The sequence below is a fragment of the Vombatus ursinus genome, unplaced genomic scaffold (genome assembly GCF_900497805.2).
Source record: "Vombatus ursinus unplaced genomic scaffold, bare-nosed wombat genome assembly UNPS02014786.1, whole genome shotgun sequence".
NCBI lineage: Eukaryota > Metazoa > Chordata > Mammalia > Diprotodontia > Vombatidae > Vombatus > Vombatus ursinus.
Window position 1 is genome coordinate 53625534 of NW_020954564.1, and position 26376 is coordinate 53651909.

The 26376-nt window shown below is 42.3% G+C and overlaps 1 protein-coding gene across 1 annotated transcript in view; it reads left to right on the forward strand.

The window, feature by feature from the left end:
- LOC114046951 (xaa-Pro dipeptidase) overlaps positions 1 to 26376 on the forward strand; it is a 257017-nt gene that overhangs the window by 184814 nt on the left and 45827 nt on the right. The window contains exons 10-11 of the mRNA XM_027867594.1: positions 725 to 793; positions 6306 to 6383. Of these exons, the coding sequence (XP_027723395.1) occupies positions 725 to 793; positions 6306 to 6383 (147 nt within the window). The remainder of the gene's footprint in view (positions 1 to 724; positions 794 to 6305; positions 6384 to 26376) is intronic.

Sequence of the window (26376 nt, forward strand, 5' to 3'; positions counted from 1 at the left end):
CAGTCACTCTGTTAGTAGAAAATACATTTTAAATATTAAACAATAAGTTTTCTAAAATTTTTTAGTATTTAAAGAGAATTGGTTGCCAAAGACTATATTTCCCAATGAAGAAAGAGATCCCCTCTGGGCCTGGCTCTGAAAGCCGCTAATCCGACATTAATTGGATTTTATGGGCATCTGCCTGTAAAGCTCCTACAACGGCTTTGATGGTGCAGGTTTGGAAAGATAGAAATAGATGATTCAAGGACTTCTGAGGCGAAACAGCTCCTCCAGCAGGAAGCTGCTGCAGGGGCTGGCAGCATCTCTGGAGGGAAGGAGTGGATGCTCTGGCCTCTTTCCAGAAAGTACTAATGGGGATGGTTTCGAACAACTCTTATTCTTTTGTATTGCCAAAGGCACCAGGAGTGTCTGGGGGCTTTTACACATCTGATATTGAGGGCATCAGGAGTAAGGGGGAGCTCTGGGTTATGGCAACATTTCCTGGCAAATTTTCCTACTAAGACATTGTATGATCTGATTCAGGCTCTTTTGTGTGTGTGGCTGGGGGATTGAGTGGTGGGTGGGATTTCAGACCCATAGAACCAGAGCTCACGAGCAGTAAGCATGTAGACCATGCTGGGCAGGGCAAGACTTTGTCATGGCAAGACTTTGTCATGGCTAATTTCATTGCTGATTGATTTTGTGGGATTAAAAACTAACAATCTTTTTTCTTCCCCAAACACAGCCTGTTTGAACACTACTGCTATTCCCGTGGTGGGATGCGCCATAGTTCGTACACATGCATCTGTGGCAGGTAAGGAAAAAGTCTAGCTCTTGAAAGGTAGTTAACCTTGCTCTGTCCATGGGTCGTGCTTTAGGTTAGTATGACCTGTATTTGGCCTTGAGGAAGGTCCCTATTCACAGGGATCAAAGAGAGTTTGAGACATTGTTAACTGTGTGCCCCCCACACAGAGTCCAGCTATCTGCACTACGAATCCTGCTGCCCCTGAGCCCTTACACGATTGGGACTATATGTACCAGTGGAACATGGCACATGATTTTGAGGGTTTGGTTTTATTGTCTGTTTATTTGGTAAATTGAATTATTGGAAAGGAAGAAAACTGTGTTGACATCTGTCCTGGGCTGTTAAGGTAGAGCTTGTCTACCAGATGTTTGCACTGAACAATAATACATATGTTTATGGGCATTCTCAAAGCTGCAGCAGCCTTATTTGCCCAGTGCCACCACAGGCAGACGGGGGCAGCATTGGGAATCAATAGTATTGGGGCACAGCCTCTTTAGCCTCCAGAGCAGAATTCAATTTAGTTCGACATATGTTTACTAAATACTTACTATGTCCAAGACCTTCAGCTGGGTGCTGGGAATCCAGCTGAAAAAAGACTGGAGTTGAAAGAGCTTATGGTCTAATCTGGTAAAAATGGCACTATACAGACAGATATGATACAGAGTAGAATGTGAAATGAAGTGGTCTAGGAAAATTTGAGAATCAAGAGCTTTCTTTCAGCTAAGGGCATCAGGAAAGTCTTTATGGAGGAAGAGGCACCTGGGCTTCCAATTGTGGCAGGCACAGCAGCTATCCTTCTGTTTCTGCCATGCTCCCCTTCTGGCTAGTACCACCTAATAAGTGTCACTGCTAGTTAATTCTGGGCTGTGGCAGTTAGTGCTGTGGGGAGGGGAGCTGTCATGGAAACAGGTTCTGCTCTGGGATCTTGGGATAGAGGATGGGGTTGAGACCCTGGCCAGGATCAGGAAGGAGAGCAGCATCTCTCCTGGTATGCCAGGCTGGGCAGCTGCTGGTTAGCAGTGAAATGGTTGCTAGAAAGAATGGTAGTGAAAGATGACACAGGAGAGAGATGGAGAAAGGTACAGAGCCATGCCCATTCATGCCCCATCACTTCAGAGCTCCACAGAGAAACCTAGGGCAGAGGCCAGTGCCCAGAAAAGCATGAAATCTTTTCCCCAATAATTAACATTTAGCCTTGCTTATAGGCATACATTCAGTTCAGACTGTCCACTGACTAAAGAGTGTGGGAGGAGGAAGAAGGAAGAGAGGTTGTGTAGTCTATGCCCTACTTATAGACTATGCCCATGAGTCTTGCTTTAGGCCTAATTCCTCCCCTCCCCCTTCTGCCAGTTAGGGGAAGAAATGCCACTTCTCCTACTCCTCAAGCAGTCCCTACCCTATACTACAGGATGGAACCAAGGCCTTTGAAGGAGATATGCCCACCCATTTATGGCTGAGGAAAAGAAGCCCAGTCAGCCTATATACTCATGGAGCCAGTACCTGTGGCCTATTTCAGGCCTGAGGCATCTGCTGTTCCACACACAGCATCTGCTTTGGATGGCCCTGTCTTACGTGGTCCCCTGGCCATAGCTTGAGGCTACATAGTGGCACACGTGTGTGTGTGTGTGTGTGTGTGTATGTATGTATGTGTGTGTGCACATTGTATCTTCTGAGATTATCCCTCAATTTATTCTGTGTTGCATTTGTACATCCATGTATGTTTTCTCCATTAGACTGTGAATTCCTTGAGAGGAGGGGATGTTTTTTGCCTTTCTTTGTATCCTCAGCACCTAGAGCCTGGCACTTGGTAGGTGCTTAATAAATGCTTGACTGACACATGCGTAGTACAGATGTGCACTTAGGAACATACAGTAATGAATCGCATACACGCTCAGGCATATATGTGGCCACAAACACATACATACAACACATATTCCATCATGTATCCACACAAATATATATATGCAGCACACACACATATGTACATACGTTTTCTCAGTCATGCATGAGCATTTCACCATAGTCACATATACATGTCCATACATGAAAATACAATCATGCCTATAAACAACGTGCGCACTCAGTCACACATGGAAATACACACGCACCTATTTTCTGAACAGAAATCAAGAGCGTTTGTACAAGCTGCTCATTACTGACGCCCATTCTGTAACAGCATGATTTGTAAGCAATTACATTTTACAAGCATAAGTTGCTTGTAAAATTATATAATGCATGTCACCTGGATGCTGTTTCCATTATTCAGCAGTGTTGCTTGGGCACCATGGCACTAGCGTAATAGGGGCTCCAAAAAATTCCCAATGCGTGTTTTATATCATTTTCTGGCTCATTTTTTAAAAAAGCTTAAAGGAAAGAAGATAAACTGAAAAAAAATCTTCAGACCCCTGAAGTCTCCAAAGACCATAATGATTCCCCCACTCCCCAGTCCCTATGCATAAGATTTCCCTCCCTTTCCCCCCATCACCCAGAGCCCTGCCCACAACCTCTGGAGTACAGAATACTACCATAGCAGGACCAGCCTTGGCCAGTACAGCGTCCTCTAGGGTTGTCTTTAGGGGAATCACCACTAGAATGAACTCTTACTTATTCTAGGGCCAATTATCTGAGAGGGTTTTCCAGTCTTTTGTGTTTCATTCTATTCCCTGCTTTTTGACCCCTTCCTGTATGTTAGCCCCTCATTAGCGGAGGCACAGGGGCAGAATGAGGGAATGAAACTCAATCTAGTCCATTTTAGCCTTTATTAAGGAGGCAGGTTTGATTACAGTGAGATTTAGGATTATCTTTAGATTTTAATTAGACCTTATTCTCTCCTTTGAAACCCTCATTACCAGAAAATGAAGGGCTGGCGCCTCTCTAAGGCAGAACAATGCCTTGTTCTCTTAGTCTTTATATATGAGCAGCCTGTGGGTTTCCCTTGGCCCCAGAGGGAAGCTTCTGTCTGAGCAGTGTCCAAACCAGCTGGCTAGAGAAAGCAAGTTTCGTCTCAGACAGACTGGCATCTGAAGGGTTGGGTGGGCAGATGCCAGTCAGTAGCCTGACCGCAACAGAGAGAACTCTGGCAGAACAAGTGGACATTGAAGAGGGCGGGACAGCAAGATGCACTCCAGGAAAACCTGAGGCTTCTCCCCATCCTTTACCTAAATGTTTCATAGACCTAGGGAATAACAGTAGGGAGGACAGAATAACGTGTGGAGACTAAAAATAGGTCACTGAGTAGGTCGAGATGTTTCAGAAGTGAAGATCAAGGCCCCCAACTCCCGAGGTGGTTTTTTTTTTTCTGATGCAGCTCCTCTGTGCCCCTACCTGCCTTGCTGCTGAGAATAAAAATGTTTCCATGTGTGAGAAGATGGATATTTTTCCTTCCCTTATGAGTCTTTTTTTTTTGTGCAACTCTTCTTATCCCCTCCTTCACTGGGAAACAACAGCCTCCCTCCTAGTTCTTGCCCCCCCCCTAACAAATCATACCTGTCAGGTGTGATGCTAGGTACAGAGACTGATGCCTGAGGTTATCCGCAGAGCCTTCTCGTGGGGTGATGGTACGTGTCTGCATCAGGAAACCTCATTCATAACCATGCTGGAGGGGAAGACAGAAGCTGCTCCAAAAGAGGCATCAAACATGTCAAGTCTACTGTACATGCTGGTTCTCTTGCCTACTTTTGCCCAGTCTTTGGAATTAGCAAATCAGTCATTTTAGTTTGAAAAATTAATTGAAAAATTCATCTCCGTATGAGATGAAAAGCAGAATTACCCCCATTCTTGGCTACTGAGATTTCAGATAGGTAATAAGGGCTGTGTTTCTTCAGCTTTGGGCATTGGGCCAGGCTTGAGGGATGGAGGGTGGAGGTGGGGAATAGGGAGAGACAGTTCTCCAAGAAAAGTTGGTATGTGACCCTGGGCAGGTCACTTAACCCCAGTTGGCCTCACAACAAAAAAAAAAAAGAAAGAAAGAGAAGTTGGAATCATTTCATTGAGTAATGAGTAGTGATCACTATGATGACTTTCTTTTAGTGAAAAGGGAGAAAAAATGTTAGAACCAAACCCCACGGGCTTCTTTGAATAACATCAGAGCCTCAAAGTTTAAGATGAAGAAACATCTCCAAAGTGTCTTAAAGAGAAGTTGAAAGTAATGAGTCAATCCGCCCTGGAAGTATATCTCTTGATCACCTGTTGTGTGTTCTGTTCAGTGAGGGATAGGGATAGGGATAAGACAAAAGTGACATAATCTCTGTCTTTACGGAGCTTAGAATATAGATAAGCAGATGAGACATGCACAGATAATGAACACTAAGTGACTATGTAGTCCCCTGGATTATGTGTGGTACCCTCTCTATTTGTTCATTCTGTGTCTGTAGACAATATTGGGAGAGGGAATCTCTCGTCCACCAACAATGGTTGCATTGACTACCTTGCTTAAATATTACAGCTATATGGGAAGAAACATTGGTATACTACCTGAGCACAAGCAGCAATGCCTGTCCCCTTCCTGTGCCCTGTGCTGTAGCCAGTGCATACAGCTGCGATTTCTGTTTGGCCCGACTGTCCTCTGGCCCAACCTGAATGTAACCGGTTAGGTCTCTGCTGAGGTGGAATTCTTCAGTATATGAATAATACATGTGAACATCTCAGTCCCTGGAAATTTTCTATTCTGGTGGATAGAGAGAAAAATCATTATTTCTACTTTTATGATTCCTTAGCCTCCTGAAAGGGGCCATAAATATTACACACAGGTGATTTTTTTTTTCCAACAGACTTAAAAGTTCTCTTTTTTATTTGTTTTTCATAGAGGCATAAATGATTGGGGGGAACTTTCACATGACAGAACAGCCTTCTGTCTGTTCCTTGTTGCTGTAACCAATCCAGCAGCTTCTTGCTCCTTTTTTTCCTTGCAGAGTCAGAACCAAGCAGTCCCTGGGGACTCTTCTTCCTTTCCCTCGGCAGAGAAGTTTTCTCTCACCAAATTCTCAGGAATCAGAATAGAGCCTGATGATCTCCCTCAAAATACTCTATTCTCTTCATTGTGTCAGGAAATTGGACATCTTTGGGATCAGTGTTTTCCTTGTTGCCCGCATATAGGAGGACTGTTGACCAGCCTTACTCCCCTTTTCCCTTGTATAGCACGGTTTAGAGGAAGTCCTTGTGCCTTAGTGTTGTCATTTGTAAAACGCTGGATTCAGGCTGTGCACATCCAGGGAGAGGCAAATTTCCATTGGAAAGAAGATGAGACGTTACTAGTAAAGCATTTCTGTAACCCATTGGCAGCACGTTTGACCAGTACCTAGGACACAACTCTTTCTGAGCCCTCTTTTCTGTAAATAATCTGCTTGTCTAGCCAAATCTAGCCAAAATGAAATGATTAGGTATGGCCTGGTCAACAGAATGATCAATTTGTCAAATGCCCCAACTTAAGAAATTCCTGAGCCTCTTTCTGTGGCACTCCCCCCACCCCTATTCCTGTGCTTGTACAATACGGGTGACAAGCCTTGTTTTCTACTTTTTTCAGTGGAGAAAATTCAGCCGTCTTACACTATGGACATGCCGGAGCCCCAAATGACAAGACAATTCAAGATGGAGACCTGTGGTAAGTACACAGAGTGAGTGGAGAATCAGTGGAGAATTCCCCACCCCTTGGTGGCCTGTCAAGATGAGTGCCTACTTATAGAGAGGCCAGCTTTGTGGTGGCCCAAGAGGACAGGAGAACTACATGTGGCATTGCCTCAGCCTCCTTTTTACTCTGTGGAAAACAGTGCTTTACTGCTATGATTAGGTTCACAAATAGCATGCTTAGGAACCAAGTGTTAGATTTCCCACAGATTATTTTCACTAAAAAATAGCGATTCCCCTCTCTCATCAGAGGCCCTGGTGAGAAATCTAACACATACTTTATTACATCACCTCCTAGTAGATGTGACTGTGCTGAGTCCATTCCCAAGATCAAACTAAGGCTGTTCCCAGCCTTCAAGTATGAAACAGATAGAGACATACTCAGAGCTAGCATACACACTGAAGAATAAGATTTCGATGCAGGAGGGTTTTTTTTTTGTGGGGGGGGCAGGGAGAGGCAGAGATTTTGTTGTTCATATATCCTGCATCCACTATTATTTCCTATACCCACTGTGTAATGATAACTAGCTTTAATTCAGTAGGTTTCAAGGTTGGAGAGAGTTACAAATAGGAAAGACACATGCATGATGATATGAGTATCTGAATGGGCTTTCCCAGGAGGAAAAAAAAAATCCTGATTATTAGATGACCGCCATGATGAGCTTGTAGTTTTTTGATTCCCCCAAATCTTCATCTCTTTACCAACACACGCTCTTAAACCCTTCCTCTCTCCTCCTCAAAAGTTAAAAGAACCGGGATGATTTGGCCTGAGGCAAACAGGCTAAAATACTAACAAGCCTTCGGCGATATGTAGAGAGCAGATGGAGGACAGAAGGAGAGGCTGGAGGAACAAGACAGAATTGGTTTCTGTATAAGGAAGCTCTTTGTGGCTGATAAGTGGTTAAAAGTAGATTACTAAAAATGCTATAGAACACCTCTTTTGGAAGTTCTTAAAGGTAGTGCAGACTTATGTGATTGGAATGGATGAGAATACCAACTCTCTAGGTTCCTCTTAGCTCTAAAATCTCATGATCCTAAGACAGCAGTGGCCTTCCCAGTGAATTCATGGACGAGGGAATCCTGGTGTTCCCACCACCCACCTCACTGTATGATCTTGGGCTGTCATTATCAACAGTCAGAAAAACCCAAACTTCATGTCTTTAGCCTGGTGAATTTTTGGTGTTTGGTGGGTTTTGTTTTTTTGGGTTTTGTTTTTAACATTGTTACTGCCTTCATTAGGAATTGTTAGTGTAAGATTCATTAGCTTCTTGAACTAATCAAAGTGATGAATTCTGCTTATATTTACTCTCTCACTCCTAAGGCCCTTGTTGCTGATTTTAAATACCTAATGAATGTGCCAGCAGCCTCTGTGAGTCATTTAATACATAAACTCTCAGGTAAAGAGCAAACACCTCCTCCTGGAGCCTGAGTTCCTCACATAGGCGCTTTGACTTGGTGTGTACAGAATTTCCCTATTTACAGCTGGAGTTTCTCCATGTTCACAGACAGACCAGTGGCAGGGGCACTATGTCTTTCACCCTAAATTCTACGATAAGGTTCAAAAACATCTTTAATGTATTTTCCTCAGATCCCCATTTAATCACTCGATTCTGAGCCTTGCTTAAAAGTGACTCATCTACTAGCTAGTTAAAAATTGTGATTACCATTTTGATGACTATTGAAGAAAATAGAAGGAGGTGGGAAACTTCAACCTCAAGGAGGGAAGCTGCCCCATGATTTAGGGAAGAGGAGCAATCTCTAGAAACTGTTTCTGTGTGATAAGTAATTTATTCTACAATACTCGCAAGAAAGAGGAAAGTCTCTCCAGCTCTTGCCATCCGTCTGCTTGAGAAGCCTTTCTGCTTCCTTCTGTTCTCCTCCTGCAGACTTTCTGCCTGTCTTTATGCAATTACAACTGCTCATTGGAAATCAGGGCTGGCCAGGACCCAGTAGGAGCAGGAAAGGCTTGTAAAAGATTCAGATACTCGTCATGGACAAAGGAACTGATCCACCTTGGCCTCCAGACTAAAAAGGCAAAGCCAGGAGCTGGAGAGAGAACCCTCATCCCTCCTTTGCCCCTGCCCCCACTTCCTTGCCTATGTAGCTTTTCATCCCATCGTAATGACCTTAGCTTGTTAGACTAGGCCTCTTTTGGCTTTTTGGATCCCTTGGATTCTGCGCTTCATCTGAATACTCTTTCCTTTCATTCTTATCAGCCTGAGTAAAAGGTGGAATCAGTAGTTGATTCTTCTTCAATGGAACCCAATATCAGAGAGGTGGGGAAAATGGGTGTTGATTCTGGGGCTTTTAACCCTAAGTTCATTTCTCACTCTTACTGGCCACAGTGTATGGAAAATTGCATTGTCACTCGCTTTCCATTATAGATGGGCTGTGGGGAAGAGAACCCTCTTAGCAGTCCCCCACATTTTCTGTAGCTAAAGGAGGATAACTTGTAGCATCATCAGGTCATTGGATCTCATTGGGGATCATGATATCCCCAAGTCCACCCTTCTTTGGACATAGAATCTCTTTCTTTTTTAAAAAAGATTTTGTTGATATCATTTCTTATTACATCACCTAAATTTTCTTCTTCCCTGCTCGCAGAGAGCCATTGCTTTTAACAAGGAATTTTTTTAAGAAAGAAAAAAGGGAAAAGAAAAAAAAATTCAACAAAACCAAACAATATACTGAAAAAATCTTTCAGTGATCCACACCTATGGACCCTCTGCTTCTGCAGAGGAGTCAGGGGATATATCTTCTCATGTCTTTTCTTCCTCAGGACCACGCCTGTTCTTTGTGATTTTGCAGCATTCATTTTCTGTTGCATTGTGGTGTTTGTTCTTTCCTTTTACATCGTCATAGTCATTGTGTATATCTTTTTTCATGGCTCTTCTTACTTCATTTTGCATTAGTCTGTAAGTCTTCCCATTCTTGTCTATATTCATCACATTTGTCGTTTCTTTTAGCACGGTAATATTCCATTACATTCATGTACCACAATTTGTTTAGTCATTTGATGGGAATCTACTTTGTTTCCAGTTCTTTGCAATTCATTTCCAAAGCATTTACACTTCCATTATCTTATTGAACCTTGTAACAGCCCTAAAGAGGGAGAGAAAGGCAGGAATTACTATCTCCATTTTATAGAACAAAAACAAAGCCCAGAGCAGCGACACAACTGGTTTAAGGTATCATTGCACATTGGTAACAGAGCCAGGTCTCTACTCTTATCTTCATGATCCTCATACCATCCTCTGGTCCTTGACTGCCCCAAAGTGGGGATAAATGGAAGATTAATCTCGGAGGTACTCCAGTTCATCTGTCTGGTCCCAGGAAACAGGCTAAAGATGACTAATAATGGCTCAATCAAAATCTCCAAACAGCACAAAGGTTCAGAAGTCCCAAGCGAGATTGACACAGTGAAATTGTAATACAACAGAGGCATTTGGGCAGCCCCTCAGGGCACTCTGTAATGGGATCTGGTCCATGTGGCATTGAAAATGAATTGTAGCTACCGGGCACCATGGGGTGGGCTTTCAACCTTTGTTACTGTGTGAACACATTCGATGTGAGTAGCCTGTGCCTCTGTTTATTGCTGTGCAACTGTGTCATGGAGGGACAAGTGATACAGCAGACTTCACATCTGAACTGCTTGGAGTTAAAGGCCATTACAATAAAAATGTACTGTCAGCTGGTTGCCGAAGAAGACAATGCCTTATGGTGGGAATCTTCAGGGTGCATGGGGAAACAATATAAAGCACAAAAGGAAGAGTTTCTTTCTACAGTTTCTGTCATATCTGGACTTTGCCGATTCTCTCCTTATCCAGTTCCATGCTGTAAGCAAGGTGTTCTGACCGGAGCCTCCTGGTCATAGACACAGACCCTCATTAGCAGCTAGGACACTGTCAGCAGTGGAAAGGGAATGGAATTTTAACTTGTTTCCTTAAGAATCCCCGTTCCCCAAAATACATACATGTACGATGTCACCTTTGTCTCGGAGCCTAAACAACTTCACTCCAAAAGACAGTCAACTCTTAAGTTCTTGACCATTTGCCCTGGATCCATCCTATGCAAAAAATGCCCCCTTGTAACATATGATGGGATGTCACAGTGTCTTCTTGGTCTCTGCCTCTCGAGTGAACAGTTAAGTAATTTAATGGCTGTCCTGGGAATATGCTCCTGGTAAAGAGGAAAACTTAGAGGAAAGAGGAGTCCTGAGCAGCTCCAACTCACCCTGAGTGAGGTGAGCTCCAGAAAAAGGAAAGGACTAGTAAGCCTGAACTGGGGCTAGGGCTGGGCCTCCCTACCATTGCATCCTTGTATAGCTCCTTTAAATTCTACTCCATGTCACTCTGTATATTTGTGCACTTGTGATGATAACATCACCCTAATTCGTATGACACTCCATTTGCCATACTGTTTCCATGTCGATTATTGTTATTATTATCTCAGTTTTACAGATGAGGCAGCTAGGGCCCAAAGTCCTTCTGGTCAAACCATAGCTGAAATATTGTGTTCAGTTCAGCTTCTGCATTTAAAGAAAATGTGGCATTGACAAGCTGGAAGGGGATCCAGAGGAGGGCAAGATGAACAGTGAGAACACTGGACTGCAAAGAACTAACTACTTTAAAGTATTATTTTTTAGAATTCTTTGTTTTGCAGAGAGAACAGAAAACTACCTCTGTCCTTGTACTCGGGGAAGTGAACAGAGAATGAGAGTGAAAGCTGTGGTTGTGCCCATTGAAAGAGGACAGGAAAGTCTTTGATGGAGAATTCCTTCTAGCTCTAAATCTATCAATCTGATCTCTGACTCCTGTGGCCCCTTCCAACTCTAATTTTCTGTGATTAAATGTGGACTCAGAATGCCCACTTGGACAAACCCAGTTTTCCTATACAGAATATTGCATTTAAATTTGTATTTTGCACATCGAGTGGCAGGATCAACGTAGCCTACCAGAAACTGCAGCTGTTTCCATAAATCATATGTTATTAACACTGTCTAGAAGGTCATACAAAGAAACCAACAGGCCCCCATTCGGTATGAATCATGTTGTTATAGAAACTCGCATTTGGTATTCTACTTGGCGGTAAAACCCAAACTTCATTCTCTAAATATATTGTCACATCAGTGTGCTGTGGATGCGTCCTCGAGCAATAGGGACATACATCAGCTGCATCACAGCTCTGCCAAGAGACTGTCAAGGGGCTTTGTGAGGCTCCCAAAAGCAGAACTGACTTCTGGATTCAAACAAACCCATTTGGCGCCATTACTGTGTCTCTCTGGGCCTGAAAAGTTGATTATGTCCTGAGATCTCCAGGGAGCTTCCATAAGCAAGAAGGCCCACCTTTGCCCAGGCCTTCCTCAGAACTGTTGATTCTTGCCTTTTTTCTTGACTTCAATTAGATTTTAGAAGTTCTTCAACTTGAGATTTTAGAAGCAAACTCTTTGGTCCCTGGGGTTCTCCCTGGTTAGTGATGTTGTTCAGGGTGTGAAATAGCTAGGAATAAATGATTTTCTATTTAAAAAAATAATGTTGATTTAGCGATTTACATTTAAAAAAAAAAAAACTCACTTAAGTCTACAGCAGTCCTGTGAGGTAGGTACTATACATTTTAAAGATGTTGAGACTGAGGTTCAGAGAGGTTTAGTGACTTGCTCATGGTTACACAGCTAATAAGTATCAGAGGCAGTATTTGAATGTTTTGAATATGAGTAGATTTTCATTACCTTTTCATTACCTCTCATCTGGAATATTATAATATCTCCCCTGCCTTTTCCCCCCAATTAGGTATTTTTTCTCCCTCCCACTGGAAAAACTCTTCTAACAAATAATGCGTAGTCAGACAAAACTACTTTCCACATTGACCCCATCCAAAAATGTACATCTCATTCTGAAACTAGAGTTTGTCATTTCTCTTCAGGAGGTAGGTGGTATGCTTCATCATCAGTACTCTGGAATCATGGCTGGTCATTGTGTTCATCAGAATTTTTCAAAGTTGTTTGTCGTCAAAATATTTTTGTCCTATAAAACATTCTGATTCTGCTCACTTCACTGTGCACTGGGCCATATAAGTCTCGTCAGATTTCTCTGAAATCATCACTTTTGTTATTTCTTATGGGGCAGTGAGCTGGTGCAGTGGCTAGGGCACTGAACCTGGAGGCAGGAAGGCCTGAGTTTAAATTTGGCCTCAGACATTCACTAGGTGTATGACCTTCAGCAACTCATTTAACTTCTGTTTGCCTCAGGTTCCTCAACTAAATTAGAGATAATAGCAGCACCTTCTTCCCAGGGTTGTTGGGAGGAACAAATGAAATTATATTTGTAGTTTTCCTGTTTTTGTTTTTGTTTGTATTTTGAAGTTCTTAGCACAGTGGCTGGCACATAGTAGGTGTTATGTAAATGTTTGCGATTATGATGATGTTGGTATTCTACTACATTCATATACCATAATTTGTTCAGCTGTTTCCTAGTTGTTGGGTAATCCTTTGGTTTCTGGTTCTTTGCAGTTACAAAAAGAGATGCTATAAATACTTTTTGTGCATATAGTTTCTCTTTTTCTTTCTTTTATCTTAAGCTGAGTGCTGGGTCAAAGGGACTTTGTGGGCACGTTACTTTCCATAATGACTGGGCCAATTTCACACCTCCACCACCAGCATTCAATGTGCCTGTTTCCCCACAGCCCTTCTAACAAATGTCATTTTCCTTTTTTGTTTTTTCAACTATGCCAATCTGAAGGGTGTGAGGTAGAACCTCAGAGTTGCTTTAATTTGCATTTCTCTAATTAGTGATTTAGAGCATTTTTTTTCACATAGATGTTGATAGCTTGAATGTCTTCCTTTGAAAAATGTCTGTTCATATCTTCCGACCATTTATCAATTAAGGAATTATTCTCATTCTTATAAACTTGAATCTCAATTTCCTTGGAAATGAGACCTTTATCAGAGAAACTTGCTACAGAGATCTTATTCCCTCAAATCAACAGTTTCCCTTCTAGTTTTAGCTGTATTGGTTTTGTTTGTTCAAAACCCTTTTTATTTTATATAATCAAAGTTGGTAATTTTATATTTTGCAATTCTTTTCATCCCTTATTTGGTCGTGAACTCTTAACTTGCCCGTCAATCTGAAAACTTTCCCTTATTCCTCTAATTTGTTCATATTGTGACCTTTTTTTAATCTAAGTCACATATCCATTTGGAGTTTTATCTTGGAATATGGCACGAGGTATTGATCTAAACCAAATTTCTGCCATTTTTTCACTGGTTTTTGTCAAATAATGAATCTTTACCCCAATAGCTATGGTCTTTGAGTTTATCAAACACTAGACTGCTAGTTTCATTTGTTTCTGTATTTTGTGAAACTAATCTGTTCCACTAATCAACCTCTTTATTTTTTAACCAGTATCAAATTGTTTTGATGATTACTGCTTTGTAATGCAGTTTGAGATCTGGTACTCCTAGGCTTCCTTCCTTCCCACTTTTTAAATAAAAAATTTTCCCTTGAGATTTTTGAACTTTGGATCAAATTATTTTCATGCAAAAAGTTCTTTTTTTTTTTTTTTTGGCCTAGAAAACAGAAATATGACTTCTAGCCCCTGCCAATGTTCTGGGGTTTTTAAATGGGACATAAAGTTCCTATTAATTATAAGCCTTAGAAGTTGTTTCCCTGTGGCTTTTAGTGATCCAGTTGGTAAAGGACCAGGCTTGTGTGGCCCCAAGCATACATGCTTGGGATGAAGGCCTTAGGTATCCTAGAGAGAAATGAGAAAGAAGGGGGAAGGAGAGGAAGAGGACCCAAATTAGGGAAGTCTATAGGAAGCCTACATTACCCATCCCTCCCCTGAGCTCTTCAGACATGTGAGACTTGGGTGGAGCCACAGTTTGAGGGTGATTGCCGGGACTTTTGTTTCTCTGATAAAACGCAGTAAAATCCTCGATTAGCTATAGATTCCCACAGGCTGGTCAAGGTGGGGGCTAGTTCCTACTTAGTCCTTGTGTGGACAATGAGTCCATACTCCAGAAGCCCAAAGGCAGCAGAATCTAGGGGGCAGGTGCAGACATGATCCGTTGTAATATGCCCAATCTACAGAGGAAAAGCTCTAGATTGAAATGCTCTATCACAAGTCCGTCAGGGCTGTCTCACACCAACGTCATCAGCGGGTACCAGTTCTCACATTTCTGGAGGCCACCATGAATTTGATCATTTTTTTCTTGTGTATTTACAGATTTCTTACGGATTGGCTTTGTGTCACCTTACCTCCCCTAATCCTAAATTAGGCTAAATATTCCCTAAGGATTAGGACTGTATCTCCTCTTTAAAAAATAATAATCTTCCTTCAGTGGTTCCTCCGACGGTTCCCTGAATACAGTGTAGTGACTTCAGCACCATAAGGCCTTGTGCTGATATGGAAGGGCACTGGTCCTGGGGTCAGCAGAACTGAGTTTGAATCCCAGATCTGATAGCTGTGAGCTGTGCATCTTTAAGCAAATCAGTTCTTCTTTTCAGTTTCCCCATCTATAAAATGTGGGGATGATCCCTGGAACAGTATGCCTATAAGATAGTAGAGCTATTGTGAGAAGAGCACTTGGTGAGACTGTAGAGCATTCTAACAATGTGATCTATTGTTAATTCGTATATGATTACTATAATTAATAATAATAATAGATTGTCAAGTACCTAAAACAGTTCTTTGCTCACCGCATGGCACCTGGACAGTTTTTTACTCACAGTTGACTGTGTACTGGAGAGCTCCTTGCAGTGTAAACGTACCCAGCTAGCCTGGATGGGGAAGCTGGGGTCACATCTTCATTCTAAGCCTTCAGCCCTTCCCTTAGCTCCCAGCTCAGTGGATGCCTCCATACTCCGCTGGACCAGTGTCCACCTACCCCAGGAAGAGCTGTTGGAAGCTAATTGGATGAGACCAGAGCCCTCTGCTGTGAATGCTGGGCCTACACTTGTGTTTTTATTTTTCTTGTGCTAACTTTGAAATGTAGCCAGTAGAATAATTATGAGTTTATTACAGTCAATTTATTATGTAGCATTTAGTGCAACATGTTTTGTTGATTACCGTTACTGCCAGATTGCTAGAGGCATTTATAATCCATTGTTTTATTGAAATAGGTCTGCAGAGTACCTCCCCCATTCAGTAAACAATAAATCACTCCGTTATCCCAGCATAAAAGCCACAATACAATCTCAAGCTGCCTGAAACTCAGAATCCAGCACAGGGGCTGGAAAACCTTCCTGAAGGTCATTATCAGGCCCCTTCCTCTCAGGGCTGCCACCCCAGGTCTCTGTACTCTCCTCTTTGGAGAAGGCTCCTTCGACAAGTTTTGTAATTTAGTCAGAGCCCTTTGAGATTAGCCTCTCTTGTTTTGGTAAACGTGTAAGGAGTGTTATCTTTACTAATAGCAAAAAACTAATGTCTGGGCCCATTTTCTTTGATCCTCTTCTGCTGTTATCTAATACCATTGCCCCCTGCCTGAAAGGGTGAGGTAAACCAGGTTACCTGTGTTTAAGGAAGGAGCAGAAATGCTAAAGAAGAGGCGTCCCATCTCATCTTCTTCTTCCTTTTCCTTCTTCTGTGTAGGGCAGCTTGCTGGCAAAGCTTTGCCTGGGAGCCCCTACTTCCGTAGGAATTTGGCTTGTTACCAAGGTCTCCTTTTGTTCATGGAAACTATTCTCATCAGTGCATCACACTTACCTCGTAGAATTAGTTACCCCATAGAAATGACTAGACAACTCTTGATATGAAAAAAAACAAAACAAAACAACCAGTTATCTCCCTATATTCTGGTCAAATAGAATAAAGCCATGGCATGGATAATTTTTAAAATGAATAATCCAAAAATAATTTCTATTTGGATTCAGGTACTGTATAATGTGACTGGGGCAGAGGGAAGCGGTTAGGGACAGCTATTTATCTATTTGCTTTTCAAATTCTTTGTTGTCTAGTCTAATGTAAAAAATCCATTGCCAGGACTAAAAGGCTTTGCGGTAGAATTTGACAATTCAATCAATGCTGAAAGCAATGGCCTTTTTTTATTTGATATATTTAAGGAAAGACCTAAAAAGGAAAGCCACATGACTTAACTGGAGAAACCTGAAGAAGTGAGCATGGCACAGTATTGGAGAGAGTAATGACTGGGGTCAGAGGACTTTGATTCAAAGCTTGACTCTGTCATGTAGAAGTTGTCTGACCTAGGGCAAGCTATCACTTCCCTGAGGCTCAGTTTCCTCATCTGTAAAATGAGGAGGTTGGCCTACATGGCCTCTGTGATCTCCATATCTCTAGCTTCAGATTTATGATCCTCTGATTACAACAAAAGAAGCTTCCCGATGAGTCCTTAACACCTTCCAGATAGGGTCTCCCACTGGCCTCCCTCACACCAAGGCCAGAATTAATCCTTTCCCAAGACTGGTAAGGGCCAGGAAATGGAAAGGACCACCGTTGTCTCTGGGAGCCCAAGGCATGATTGTCTTCACTTCACAGGGGTATGCACATACTCCTAGGCCCTTATCTCAACGGCAGCTTAGACAGCTCTGGCTACCCGGGCAGCTGACTTAACTTGAAAGGGGTAGTAGCTTCTGACTCAGTAACCCATGTCATGGCATCACCTCTGGGGCAGGGCTAGGTTCTGACAACTCCTGGATCAAAGATGTTAAAATATTTTATAAGGAAGGAAAGAACCACACTTCCATGGATCCAGAGGTTTCCAAACCCTAAGGTCATAAGCAGAGTGGCACCAATCAACCAGGAAAACATAAGCTTCTAGCCTGGAAGCTTCCAGACAGAGTAGATCAAGGGGCAGGGCAGGGTTAAGGAGGTATTTAGAGGAAGGAATATAACTAGAAAATAGATAATATGTTAGACAAAGATGAGGGCCAGAAATATCTGAGGGTTTTTTTTTCTATACTACAATAAATATTAAAATCGATGATGTTATAGGAGGCCCCCCTTTTTTTTTTGCCATAATGCATTCTTTAAAACTATATGTTATAAAACAATTTTCACAAAGTGGGTCCTGTTTTCTCATAGGAAAAAATGTTACCATTGGGGGTTGTATTCTTGCCCAAGGACACAGCCCAAGATGAATCTCAAGTATGACTAATCATGTCATAAAGGGACAAATACAACAATTCTAAGTTTCCATGACCATTCATGTTTAACTTCTTCAAGAATCTGATTTTTGGCCATGGGGATAGTCTGTCTGTTGACAGAGATCACAACCCCCAGCTTCACCTTAGCAGAAGATCCTCATGAGGTGTGGCCAGTCATCAGGCATTTGAACCCCATGAGCATTTCGACTGACTTACACTTCGAGTCATAGAGATTGTAAGATTTAAAACTGGAAGAGACCTTACAACCACAAATGTCAGAACTGGGAGGGTCCAGACCAGCCTCCTCATTCCTTCCCCCTCAGAGGGAAGCTAAATCCTGGAGAGGTTAAGTTGTATAAAAAGGATATGATTTTATGTTTTTATTATGTAAAGTGCCCCAGTATACTGTAAAATATGACATTAATACTTAACAATTGCAGCTCGACTATATCATAAATTCAATATAATGAACATTAATTTTCAATTTCCCTAGAATTTTACAGATCAGGACTAAGTCCAGGCCTTTGGACTTTTTATCCAAGAGCCTACTCCAACGGGGTCACTTAATGCCTTTTTAAAAATTTTGAATGACCTAGTCTTTAAAAAAAAAAAATGCTGTCCGAGGAAGGATGAAGTGATACTTTCCACCCCCCAACAATAAATGTTCCTGTAGCAAGCAGAGGCAGCCAGAGTCATTTCATTGACTTTAGAATAACCTCAAAGCCCAGGTTGTTTTTGGTGATGATCATGGTGGTAAAGACCTTTCTCCCACTAACAATCATTGTTTTTAGTAAAATTGAGAGGCAACTAGGTGGCGCAGTAGATAGAGTACCAGCCCTGGAGTCAGGAGGACCTGAGTTCAAATCCAGCCTCAGACACATAACACTTACTAGCTGTGTGACTCTGGGCAAGTCACTTAACCCCAGTTGCCTCATTAAAAAAATAAAAAAGGATATAATGAAATTGAACCAGCATTTCTCCCCTTCCATCCCACTTTTCATAGGAAAAAATGTTACTGGGGTTATGTTCTCAGAGTGGCTCCTCAACTACATCATTGCTTTATTATTTTAAATCTTATTTTTTTATTTTTTCCCAATTACATGTAAAAACAATTTTAACATTTTTTTTTTCAAATTTTGAGTTCCTAATTCTCTCCCTCCCTCTCTTCCCCCTCATTGAAAAGGCAAGCAATTTGACGTAGGTTATACATGTGTAGTCATGCAGAATATATTTCCATACATCATTACTTTAAAGTATCTGTGATTCCGTGAGACAAGATCCACTCTCCACTGACTGATGTAGAGCACACCCTCCTCTCCTCCCCCTTCCTCCCAGCCTAATTAGATGTTTTTAAGAGTTGCTGTAGACCAAGATTTAAAAAAAAAAAAAAAGTCATTATCTGGTGGCTGACTTGCTTGTGATGAGCCTCTCCACAGTTGGACTGGTTGTTTAACCATGGACTCAAAAGTCACCAGGCCTGTCTGTATATGTAGCCTTTTCTGCTGAGTGTCAGGCCTGCCAGAGCTTGCCCTCCACAGGCTAAGGCTTAAGAATGGAGGGTCACGTCTACTCCGTGATAAGGTATCTGAAGAGGACTTTCACTGTCAGACCCTAGCTGCTGGCAAGGCTGGCTAAAGCACTGTGTTTTACTCTTCATTCCTCACTGGGAAGCCATCAAGCAGTGACTAGGTCATGAATGGCTCTCCCAGACATGACTAGGTAACACAGCAAGCTGACTCTGGTGTATTGCTGTTACCTTCCTGACACAGCAGCAAATATTGCTACGACCTCACAGATCTAGAGCTGGAAGCCCTCTTGTCCAGAACCCTCCCTTTACAGAGGAGGAAACTGAGACCTAATGAGGTTGTATAACTTGCCCAAGGTCAGGCAGGAAGTCTCAGAGGTGGGATTTGAAGTTCTTACTCCACCGCAGAGCCAAAGCCTCTTTACCAGACGGCTTTGATGGAAGGCCCCAAATTGCTTTACTGGGGAAGTCTATCCGAAGTATCAGAAAAGAGCCTGAGATTTAAACATGCTATAATATGAATAGGAATAACAGGAGGTGCTTTTGATGGACCATCAGCTGAGCCCAGCATTCAGTAATAGCCGGAGTGTGTTTGGGAAATTGTTTGGTGCTTTTGGTGATCCCAAGCTGTTCCCTGCTGCACAGACCCCATCTTTGGAACATCAGTATTCTTCCTCTGAACACAGCCACCAGTCACAGAATGCCAAGCTCTTGGAAGAATCAGAATTTCAGGCTACCCAAAGGGCAATGAAAAGATACATGATGAGTATAAGTAGGCTGCTGCAGCATGTTATCAACAATGGCTCGCATGCACACACAAAAACAGCATAAAAACATAACCAGAGATACATAGGACCATAAAAGGAGGTGGGCTAGTCATATAGTAGAAGCAAAGTAGCAGAGGTGGACAGCCCAGTTTTGTTCCACAAGCATCCACAAAATACTCAGATCTAGAGGAAGTCTTCCATTGTGTTGGGTAGATCCTGTATGGAGGAGGATTTGTGGAAAGATACTGGAATCATCCAGGGAGAGAAAGCATGGATGCATTGCAGCTGACTGACATCGGTGGAGGGAGTGCCCACCCCACCAGTGAGCATGGCTGCCTTGAAGTATCACAGTGAGCACTCAGAATAGCTCACATGTGAATAGAGCTTTAAGGTGTACAAATCTCTTTACTCAGGATAATAATCTGAATGTGGTAGTGTGTGAATTAGTATTCCCATTTTACAAATGAAAGGTCAAGTGCAGAATCAGCCTTCAGGCAAAGCCTGGGCCAGGCCCTCTCCCCTGTGCCACGCTGCCCTGAGTTGCAGCATGTAGACTGTGCAGCATTAGATTGACTTGTTGAACCAGACAAACGTCCAAAACTCAGACTCAAGAAGAAGCCCTTATTTTTTTTAAATAAATAAAATAAGTCAAAATAAAAAGCCCTTGTTTTTGAACTTTGATCAAATTTGAAATAAGTCCTTTTTTTCATTCTCTTCCCTCATGCCCTATTTCTCTCACTTTCTCTGTGTTTCTGTTTTTTTCTCTGACTGTCTCTGTGATTGTTACTCATAGTGATTCATCAGCAGCTGCTAAGAGAAAGTCTGAACTGTTGAAATAGCTGAGTTCTGGGTGACTCTCACTTAAAGTGTGTTCACGTGGCTACTTCTCACTGGCCGCTCATCACCTCAGGATCTGATTGGGTTTGTGAAGAAGTTTAGTTGGTCCCTTGGAGTAGGTCTTGGGAACAGTAATTGTGACCTCTTTGTCTTCTTAGTTCCTGCGACTAGGTTTGCATCTGCATTTGAGCCTTAATCTCCTCAGGGTGTCTGTGCAAATCCTGACCACTGGGTGGCATTACTAACATCTTTTTCCACCCCCAACTGGGAAAGCAGGAGCGCAAGGGTGGCTGGAGAGCAAATGCTCAGGGCAGGGCAGAGCAGAACTCTGGTGATCCAAGTGAGATAGTCGTGCCACCTCCCTGAGACCCTCAGGGAAGGAACTCGAATTGCAGCCACACCGGAAGCTCTGTGGAGCAAGTGGAGTAGGTATCAGTGAGCCAGAATGTGCACGTCCCCCAGTCATAGGATCACAGAAGTCAAGCATTGGCAGGGTTCTCAGCTGCTTCTTGTCTAACTCATCCACAAAAGGAATCCTTACAGTAACACACTCGACAAGTGTATAACATACCAGCTTCTGGTTGAAGACATCTAAGGAGGGGCCCTGCCACCTGGCAAAACAAGAGACGTGGACGGCTCTGATGGTTAGGAGTTTTTCCTGACATCAGGCCTAAATCACCTCTTTGTAACTTCCACCCTTTGTTCCTGGTTTTTCACACACATACATACACACACACACATACCCAGCCTTCACTAGGCAAAACATCCTTAATTCCTTCAACCAAGGAACCGTGGGTGTCTGTGTTTGACACTTACAGAGATGCATTCCCTGGTGGTGGAGGAGTTAGAGGTTAAGTCTTGTACCTCATACCCAAGTGTGTGTAGTTGAGAGGAGTCAGTGGGGAAGGTGATGTGTGTTTTCTGCCAAAGGCTGGCTCTTTTTAGCCAGCAGCCCCAGGTTCTCACCTCAGCCGTCAGTCAGTTTATGTCCACTGAGAGGAGCAGGTGAATCTGACTTCTCCAGTCACAGAGCACAGTGTAAAAGTTTGGGGATGATGGTGGTGGTGACAGCAAACACTTCTCCTTCCTGCCTGGGCTCTCACTTCACAGCAGCACAGCTGAGTAAGGAAGGCTTTTTGATTATTCAGCATTTGGGATTTTTCTGAGTTGTGCCCCTCCCTGCCATCTCTTCCCATTAGCTTAGGTGATGAGAAGCAGTGTATTTGCTCTGGACTTTCCTGTAGATTGTGGGTCCAAGTGCTGAAATCCTTGCTACAGCCTATGTATTTCAATTCAAGAAACATCTCCTATGTTGTTTCTTGGAATTTTGTAATGCAGGCGACAGTGACACTGGCCAGTGTTTTTCCCTGGGGAGAGAGGCTGCATTATCTGTCACCCATCCTTGGGGGACCCCAGAGAGTTCCAGTCCCATCCTTCTTGCCCTAGCAGAGGGAGCCTGTAAGAACCTGAGTGCTTGGGGCCAGACGGGGGCAGTGTTGCCTCACACAGTAAAGAGCAGCTGATCCATCACTCCTTTGGTCCGTCTAGTGAGCTCTATAGTAAACAGGGGAAACCAGAACATTCCCTTGTAGAGTAATGTTATGGTTTCTGTTTAAGTGACATTGGGCCTGTGGAAAGGACTGATGCAACTTCCTGCATACTGATATGCCCTTCTAATACGGAGCCTATAGACTCAGAAGATCATAGATTTAGAACTGGAAAAGGCCATAAAGATCATGTAGTCTAATTACTTCATTTTAGAGATGAAGCCTGCGGCTTAGAAAGTACATGAGACTTGCCCAAGGACAGCTAGTAAATGGCAGAACAAGAATTTGAACTTAGGTCCCTGGCCTTCAAATGCACTCGTTTTTCCAGCGCACCAGGAGTTCTTAACCAAGAGCCCAGGAACTTGGGTTAAAAAAAAAATTAACTCTTTCAATATAATTATTTACCTTTGTAATCCTAACTTTATGCATTTTAAGATATTACTCTGAGAAGGTGTCCATAGGTTTCATCATCCTACCAAAGGAGAACATGACAGAAAAAAAAAGTTAAGAGCCTCTGCTTTATACCAAGCTGCGTCCTTGAGCTTTTTTGCTGGATTCTAGAAATAGTCGTATTACCGCTGCATTCATTTTCCTTGAAAATCGACACCCAAGATTCGTTGTCTCTAAGTATGTGCACTTCAAGCTTGCAACTAGAGAAGCTGGAAACCTGCTCAGAATCACTCATGCATCTATTGGTCTACTACTCCCTGGGTCATGGTACCATTATGTATCTTGCAACTCAACTCCCTCAATTATTTGAGTGTCAGTTATGCCAAATAAAAAGTTATATGACATTTCACAAAGTGCTCTCACATATTTTCTCTTTTGTCACCACAATCTTGTAAGGAGGCAGGGCAAGTAGTAGTATCCCCATTTGTGGATGAGGAAACTGAAGTCTTGAAAAGGGAAGTGACCTGTCCAAAGTCACACCGATAGGTAATGAAAGAGCCGTGACTAAAATCCAGTACCCCTGATTTCTATCCCAGCACTCTTCACTACACCACCCTATATCCTTTTCTGAAATTCTTTTTCTAATTGACTTCTGGTTTGGGACCATCTTGGGCATATTTCTCATGGGAATTTCATGCTAATCCAGCAAATTTGATCTTGATCAAAAAATAGCTTATTGAAGCAAATTCCTAGCTCCTGTTGGGAGAGTTCTTGCTCCGTATAGGACTGACCACATTTCACATTTGAATGGAGATGGGAGAAAGCATGCAGACCTTCCAAATCCAAGCCAAGGCCAAGGTCTCCTGTGACGCTGGGCTTTTCCCCACCATATCTTTTGGTGGTTTTTTGGTTTACTATTTTATCTTCAGACAGACAGAGAAGTCTTACTTCTGCTGTATGTTGTCTCCTAAGATGAGCATTTCCTTCGGAGTATAATTCTTTCTGTCAGCATCCTCTCTTTTCAGCCTGAAGATGATTCTTATCCTGTTCACTGTTTAAAACAGTAGGGGCTGCATCTGCATAACGTGTTATGGTCGTTCAGACACAGCTCGAGGATACTTCTCTGCCTTTTCACTTTTATGAATAAATAATTCTCCATTTGGGAAACAAATTTAGTGTGACTTTTTGTGGGAATCTCATGACCCATCAAATCCAACAAGCGTTTCTTAAGTACCTGATATATACAAGTCATTGTGCTGTCGATATAAAGACAAAAAAAAAAGTCTCTGATCTAACAGAGCTTATATCTTCTTCCTGCTCAGTGCTGAAAGTGAACAGGTCCTATAGTCTGTCACCTTAATAGATGTAAATAGGCAGTAGGGAGAATTGTAGTAGGTTAGTTTCCTTTCCTGTTATAGTTTTAACAGATTTCTGTTGCAAGCCTTGCCTCAGGGAAGACACCACTCAGGAGCCATATCACTCTCTCTGCTCCGTGGCATACATAGCCTCGCCTCTGAGAGCTTCAGGCCACAGGCTGGCTCTGTCCTTGATCACACACTTGGCTGACACTCACTGGCCTGTTTTTAGGGAAACTGGAGGTCCTGGTTGCTTCATCATCTTATGGGACATGAATAGAACTCCAGGTCAAATCAGGGTTTCATGGGAGGATGTGGATATGGGGTTAACTATCTGTCTAGACCCTCTGGATGCCAACAAGGATCATGAGAGATTGGTTACCCCGACCCCTCAAAAAAAAAATTGAAATGAAGAATTCACTGTGCTTTACTCTGACTTGCCCTTCTCCTACCTCCTATGGTAGTATACGAAAAACTTAGCATGTAGAAGGTCAGGAACCTAAAGATATTTACAGTTTGTTTTTTTTAAATCAATACTCAAAAGCCTGACCTTTTACCCCCTTTGCAGGAACAATCTCAGGTTGGAAGATCATGCCATGTAACCCATGACTGACAATGATTCATTGGATATCCTGTCCCATTGTGATTGCAGACAAACTGACATTCAGCTTCCTGAGACCCCTGCCCCAGCTTTTCTTTCTATCTAAATGTGTCTTAACTTCTGAAGTGGAAAAGAGTTACTTTGCTTTCTGTGAGGCCCCTTGAACTTTAAATATTCGATTTTCCTTACTAAAGGGAACCCAGATATACCTGATTGGCTATTAATGAGTGGGATTTTCTCCCCTCATCCATTCTCTCAGCTTTTAGTACTCTTGTGTCAGTTAGTTATTCCCAACATTTGAAATCTCTAGGGGAAATCTGGGGACCAGTCTGGGGGGAGGGCAATATTGATACAGTAGAAGAAAGGAAAAGACAGGTGGGGGGGTGGGGAGGGAGAGAGAGAGAGAATGAGAGAGAATGAGAATGAGAATCCCTTTTGGCAATTATTATTGGTAGCCCATGGTATTCCAAAAACTGTGGTTTTGCTGGTCAGAAAGACATAGATTGTGAGTAGCTACTGTCCCTTATTCATCGAATTGAGACCTATATTTGATATCAGAGAAGGAAGCAGCCACTTGCCTACTTGTCTAGAGGAGGAAAAGAATTATGTTGGTAAATGAAAAAGAGTGCTGATTTCATTTATTTATCTCAGGCATTATACTTGTGTGGGGAAGCAGAAATGGGCATTCTATTTAGCAGAGTCACTCTTGAGCTTCCTGCTAGATGGGAATTCTTCTACTCCATTATAGATAATCAACTTGGAAAGGCATGTTTTAGTTGTTTCTAAAATATTCTTGCATGCCCTCCAAAGAGGGCAGAGGAAGTGGTGACAATATCATCTTGGGTGAGAAAGTAACTAAAAACTTCACAAGAGATTCAGTGGTTTTTGGTTTTTCTTTTTTACCTAGGTTTGTAAAATTCTTGTTCAAAGTGAATCTTTTAAAAATTTTACAGCATTTTCCCCAAATAATTTACATGGCCATTTGGGGGGGGTGAAATAGTGCTCCCATGAGTCCAAAAGCATGACTCCATTCTCCTCCCATACGCCCAGCCGTGGGCGTATAGTAACAAAATGATGAGGTTGATGGATAGATTGATTTGTCGGACTCTAATACCACTGACCTGAAGCTATCCAACTGGTGAGAGGCAAAAAAAATCAGGATATGAATTGGCTTTTATCCCAACCAGAAATAGAACTTGATGAGCGAATGTGAGAAGTGGAGATCTAGCATATTTTTTGGAGATGTGTAATGTCTTCCCAGCTGTCTTAGATTATCAGGCAAAATTGGCTCTGCCAGAGATGGAATTCTCTCCTGTGAGAGTTCTGAGGCAGCAGAGAAGGAGAAATTCTATGTTCTTGGACGAGGCCAAAATATGACTGAATTCTAAATTGTCAGTTTCCATTGAAAGAATAGATGAAGGGGACATGGAGGAGTTAGAAGCAGATGATTAGAAAAGTGATGACTTTCTTCTCTGAATTCCAGAGTGCTTTGAATCTGAATTAACTTATGTATGTGGAAATTCTGAGGAGGATTTTTAAAAAGAAGATAGGGAACTGAGAGAATTAAAATAGAATTCAACCCCGTGCCTGTTTGCTGCTAGATAGTACAGATTTCTGACTGGCTTGGCTATACTTCCTTCTTCTGAAAATGGAGGGTTTCAAGTAAAAAATCAAGTTAAAACTTTAAAAAATTCTGGAGGATAAAGTTGGACCTGCCTGGACACCTGGGATTTTTAGCCAGAAGAATCTCCCAAAGTTAGTTCATATACTGATAATTGCCAGTTTTGAGTTGGAGACTCTGATTGAGCTTAGTTTCTTGGAGGAGAAGAAAGAGTAGTATTGGTTCCAC